The 6,000-nt window shown below is 41.0% G+C and overlaps 1 protein-coding gene across 1 annotated transcript in view; it reads left to right on the forward strand.

Moving 5' to 3' along the window:
• The window catches only part of CLINT1 (clathrin interactor 1), a 46,174-nt gene extending 40,929 nt beyond the window's left edge, over positions 1 to 5,245 (forward strand). The window contains exons 10-12 of the mRNA XM_054287809.1: positions 1,742 to 2,037; positions 2,665 to 2,869; positions 3,558 to 5,245. Coding sequence (XP_054143784.1) covers positions 1,742 to 2,037; positions 2,665 to 2,869; positions 3,558 to 3,898 — 842 coding nt within the window. The 3' untranslated portion in view covers positions 3,899 to 5,245. The remainder of the gene's footprint in view (positions 1 to 1,741; positions 2,038 to 2,664; positions 2,870 to 3,557) is intronic.
• The last annotated feature ends 755 nt before the right edge of the window (positions 5,246 to 6,000 follow it).

Below are 6,000 nucleotides of genomic sequence, written 5' to 3' on the forward strand. Positions count from 1 at the left end.
CCCTCTTCCATTATTGGTGCTCAATGCACAGGTCTGAACACAGAAGGAGCACACTCAGCATTTACTTATCTATCAGGAATATTTAAAGTAGGTTTTAATTTTTAATATGTAATACTAATTGAAACATTCTAATATAGTGCCTCTTTGTGAGGAAGATCAAAGCAAATGTTCTGGTAAGGCCCTGAGCTAATGAATATTAGCCCACTTCATGCACTGAAGTTGTTGGCAATACTTAGATTTTGTGAATAAATTTACTCTTCTACTTTTCTTTAAATTGTAGTGTCTTGGTAAAGAAACATGACTAAAGGTTGAAGGTGTATGTTGATAAATATTTACACAAAGTGTTAAAGTCTGCTGCAGTCACCCATCAGTGGGTGGAATACATTATGGAAGCAGCCATTGCATAGGGCAAGAAATAGAAATTGGCACTGGATTCATCTGCCCCAGCTCTGTGTTTTGGAGTCTCTGTTCAGTCAGCTAAAGAAATCCAAGAGATTATTTAAATGTTCACCAGCACTCAAAGCTCATTTCCTATGGCAGTGCTGTTGTTTGTGATGTAGCTGAAGTACCAAAAGTGAATCAGTGGGAGAATCAAAAAACCAGAGCTGGCCAGTGGCCCAAGCTCAGAGTGTGATTCACTGTGTAGCCTGTGAGCTGTTTAAATGGTGTTGCTTTATATTCAGCATCTTCTCCAAATGCTGTTTTAAGCTTTTCTTCCCCCATCAGTGCTGTGAATCAAGAGTTTCCCTGTTAATGGGGAAACACGTGTTTTGAGGGAGGGAACATCTCCTCCTGTTTGACTCCAAGGTTTGACACTCTCAGTTCACTGGTTTGTGTCACAACATCTGTGATGCTGAGGTGCCCTTGCAGGTGTCTACAAACAGCTCGTGCTGTTGGCTCTGCCTTCACAGAGAAATACAGAGAGAGAGCTCAGAGTTCTGTGTTCTGATTTAACACTTGTCTCCAAAAACCCCAACTATTGAAATGGAACAGTCTTTAAGTGATGAACTACAAGAGTTCAGCAAAGCTGCTGCTGAGAGAAATGATTGATCCAAGATTGAATTTCTGCTTCAAATCAAGGCATTTAGTTCAGGAATCAAATTTTAAAAATCTAATATGTTTTATATGAACACTCCATGGATGGGAAGTGCTTATTCCTTATCACCTCAAATAAGCTTTCCTAACAACCTCCTCTCTAAGTTCTGGGTTTTATTCCCTTCAGTGTAGTTTCATACAAAAAGATACAGTTATATACAACCAAATTTGGATGTAGTTGTCTTTATTATGATGGAATTTGCTTTATCCAGTAGCTTGTTCCTTACAACTGCTCTCTCTGCAAATACCAGAATGCCAAGATAAAAGGTTGATCAATATTATGCAGGTTCTCAGTGTTGTTCTGGCTGTAGTCCCCAGTCTACCTCAAGTTATCTTCCAGTTGTACTTCAACTGAAACAAACCTGTCCCTGCTTGCCTGGCATCCACAGGTGACATCTTATCCAACATCTTCTACTTTCTGTGTACGGGTGTTTCATGTTTCCTTTCGTACCTTGTTAAAATTGTTGGAATATTCATGAGAGGGAGTGATGTCCAGATGGAGGTTCTACCTGCAGATGTTAATGTGGACGGACACAGATCAGCTCTCATTTGTTTCAGTTCATGGAATATGGCATTTGCTCAGTGCCTTTCTCTAAGTCTTGTCTTTCTTTTCTGTCTTCCTCCCACACTGTTGCCTTTTCTTCAGGTACAGCAACAAGTGGAAATGGAGACTTTGGTGATTGGAGTGCCTTCAACCAAGCTTCTCCTTGTGCCAGTGCTTCATCTGGAGAGCTCTTCAGCAGCACAGCACAGCAGCCAGCTCTAGAGCTCTTCAGTGGCTCACAGCCAGCTCCGGGCCAGCCTTCAGCTGCTTCCAATTCTATGGATCTCTTTGATTTGATGGGACCCTCTCAGACAACCATGACCTCCTCACAAAGCATGAATTTCTCCATGATGAGTTCCAATTCCATGGGTGTCAGTTTACCCATGTCCAGGTCACAGGTATGCTGCTATTGCTACAGTTTGCTAATGACCTTCTTCTCCTTAATCACAGCTTTGAAAATGAAATTCCTCTCCTGAACTACATTAGACCTGGTCACTCAGATGGGATCAGCATTTTGTCAAAAATGTCTCAATTGCATCCTAAACAGAAAATCTCTTCTTGAAGATGGGTCTCATTCCTCTAGGAAGTGTAGCTGCTGTTTGGAGCAGTTGAGTTTGGTAGTGTAAAGTCATTCTCCACAGAATGTTATAGATTTCCAGCCTTAAGTAGGTGGAGATGAGAACTGGTCTGTTCTCCAAAGTACAGAAGTGTCTGCTGCAGTGGAGAGTGGTTTGGAAACTGTAAGGGATCAGCTTGGTATTAGGAGGAAAGAATCAGCATGGTTGAGTTCAAAACTTGGCTGTTGCTGGTCACTGGCACTCCACATTGATGTGGGACTTGCCCTCTGCTTCCAAATACTCTTCTAATCTAACTGGAACAGCACCTGGCAGCCCTGCTTTGGAAGAGATAAAGTTCATGGCTTCATGGATTTTATTATCTTCTGTGGAAAACTAAATACTTCTTGTTCAGTTATTTCTTACCAATAAGTTGTTTCAAGTGAATCCCAACAAACTTTTCTTTTTTAGCCTCTGCAAAGCGTGAACCCAATGATGCCGAAGCCTAACTCACTTTATAATGCAAGGACAGAGATGGTCCAGAAAAATGCAAGCAAAACATTACCCTCAACTTGGTCAGATCCCAGTGTAAATATCAGTTTGGACAATTTAGTACCTGGGATGCAGCCTTCCAAACCCCAACAGCCATCGCTTAATACCATGATGCAGCAACAGAGTAAGTGATCATTGCACTGTTATGCACACCACACTGAGCCCTGTCTGTGTTCCATAGGCTGTCCCTGAGATCCAAGTCTCCTGTCCATTACTGTTTTCCTTCCTTTAGTCACACTTGTTTCATAAACCACAGTGACATTGTGACACAAGTGTCCTTTGAATGGAGATTGGTGTGTCAGGAGGCTGTGTCTGTGCAGGTTCTGCTGTAGAGCTTGCACCACAGCTGTATCTTGACTTTTGGCTTCCTAATCTTTAGAGCTTCTCTAGAATATTTATTGATATACAATGATATTCATACCTTCTGTAGAAGCTTTCTGAGTCTTCATGCAGAAATAAGGGAAACAAGTGCAACAGAATCATAAAATCATTAAGGTTGGAAAAGACCTCAGGGTTTGCTGAGTCCAACCTGTGACCCATCCCCACCTTGTCACCCAGCCCAGAGCCCTGAGTGCCACATCCAGTCTTTCCAGGGATGGGGACTCCAGACATCCCTGGGCAGCCCCTTCCCATGCCTGACCACCATTTCAGTGAAGAAATTCCTCCTGATATCCATATCAGGAAATATCTGCAGGCCTGGCCATCATATCCATGTTCACAGCAGTGACCACACAAGTTCCTTAAATCACAAGAGCTCCTTCAGTATGAGAGGTTGCACTCAGTGATTTTTGTGCTCTTTCTCTTTGCTGCAGATATGCAACAACCGATGAATGTGATAACGCAGAACTTTGCAGCTGTGAACCTCAGCCCCCAGCCCAGCATGATGCCTGTGAGGGCACAGAGCGGTGCCCTGCTGGGGGGGCCCGTGGGGCTGGCAGTGCCCGGGGTGATGTCAGGCACCATGGGCATGGCCTCCATGGCCCCTGCACCCTTGATGAACCAGGGAATGATGGGCATGAACATGGGAGTGCCGGCCACAGGAATGGGCACAATAGGAATGGGGGTACCCAACATGGCTATGACCTCTCTGACTCCTGGGACTGTACAACCCAAGCAAGATGCCTTTGCAAATTTTGCCAATTTTAGCAAATAAAGATTGTAAAATAAATAAAATGAGATCAAAATAAAATAAATGGGCAGACCGAATGAAGGATTTTTAGCTGCACAAATATAGCTGGGGAAGGGATGGGAAACACTGATCAATTTTTTTTTTCTTTATCAGTTAAAGTGTCTACATAAAGAACCAAAAGCTATTTTCTAAGTGTTGAAATAACTAGTGTTCAAATTCTGGAGAGGTCAGAGATTCTTCTAAGGAATGTGTTGGATGATTTTGCAAAATAATTTGTATTAAGACCATCAAAAAACCTTTCCTACGTAGAAGAACCAATTTTAACTTTGAGACTTGATGGAAGACTGGATTGGGGACTGGGTAAAAATGTTTGAATCTAATTTTATACTTTTCTTTTTCTTGAAGAGCTTTGACTTTCTTTTCCCCCTCTCCCTGATCGCTTTGTCATAATTGGATCATTCCTTTTACTACCACTGAGTCCACAATTGTGAAGTCACTCAAGTACTATGATCAGTTTTTTATAAGAATATATATTTTTGTCCAAAAATGGCTTACATATGTGACTATGGCTAATTCAAAGGGACCTGGAATGTATATATACTTTTGCTAATGTTCCAGCCACACTGCTGTATTACCCAAATTTTTATTGTAAAAATTCTCTCTCAGCAATTTGGTGATCAACAGATTTTTGGGGTCTTAACCTGCTTCTAATGTTACAACTGATATCCCATGCAAGTCTGGGGGAAGCTTTATCCAAGACAGCTGGAAGGTTTCCTTTCAGAAAACTCCAGAAAATGCACTTTCCTGGAGTTCTGTTCCAGTGGCACTTGGCATCCTTTGTAGCACCAATGTCCCTAAGGAGCCACTGGTTTAGGGCATCAGCAGCAGGTGAATCACACTTCAGTGATGTGAATCTAGAACCTAACTTAATCCAATGGCATTGGATCCTGACTTTTATACAACACTTGGTGATTCTTTTGTGTAAATATGGCATTAGCAGCTGTGGAATCCAATAGAGGAGTAAAAAAATATATATATATTAATAAAGGAGACCTGTAGCAGTCAAAGATTTTACTGATTTACTGAAAGCAAAAGAGTGAATTAAGGTTTTGGGGGGTTTTGTTTTTTCTTCTGTAATTCTGCATTTAAGTTCACATGAATCAAGATTTTAGAATCTGGAACACAAAGACATTGTTATATTCACAAGCTGGGAATATTGTTAAGAATAAGCACTATACTATAGGTATGAAATTTATTGCCTCCCTTTTCTTATGTTGGATTTCTTTTTTATTATTAAATTGATAAAACTTTGTTTCCATTGTATTCATAATGTTCTGTTATACATAACATTAAAATGTTCATTAAAATCAATGTTGGGCTGCTTTTCCTTTCATTCCGTTTGACGTTTATGAGAGCATTTGGGAAAAAAAAAATAATTATAATTTGGGCAAAGTAATTTTTATAAATAATTTAAAATTGTTTAATGACTTCTTATCTGAAGCCTTTCCTATCTGGCTCTACCGTTAGGAATTAAAAATGAAGCAGGCAAGATATCCTGACCCGCTCCAGCCTTGCTAATGCTCCATCTACAACATTTCTAATTAGGCAGAAATTCATGTACTTCAGCTAAGTGGTAATGAAAAGTGATTCATTTGCTGAATAAGAGATGAGAGTGAGTGTAATTAGCTGACTGCGGTTTTTAATCTTTCAACAATTCAATGTGTTTAAATTAGTTTCAAAGAATAGGAGCTTTCAAGTGTTGTTACATCAAAGTAATCAAGGCAGCCTTCAACGGCTGAGTAGGAGAGATGGCTCTGGTTCCTGTTCTGAAACCTTTACACTTATTTGGAATAATCATCTTCAAACCCTCTCGTTGGAACAGATGGGAAGGCTCAGACTGGTTCAATGTATGCAGAATTGAGGTGGGAAGGACTGGGAGATGGGGCTGGGGAAAGCTAAACCTGGACTCAGTGTTGTTACCCTGTCATGCTGGAGGGTGCAGTGCCTCTCAATCCTCCTTGGAAGGTTTTGGCATGAGTAGGATGAGTGTTCCTCATGTTGTCCTTCTGAGGTGGGTTTGGCCAGTGAAATAGCTGTGAATGGAAGGACCCATGTTCCTGTTCAGG

This window comes from Melozone crissalis, unplaced genomic scaffold (genome assembly GCF_028551555.1).
Source record: "Melozone crissalis strain CALT ecotype California unplaced genomic scaffold, PUWL_Pcris_2 ptg000061l_1, whole genome shotgun sequence".
NCBI lineage: Eukaryota > Metazoa > Chordata > Aves > Passeriformes > Passerellidae > Melozone > Melozone crissalis.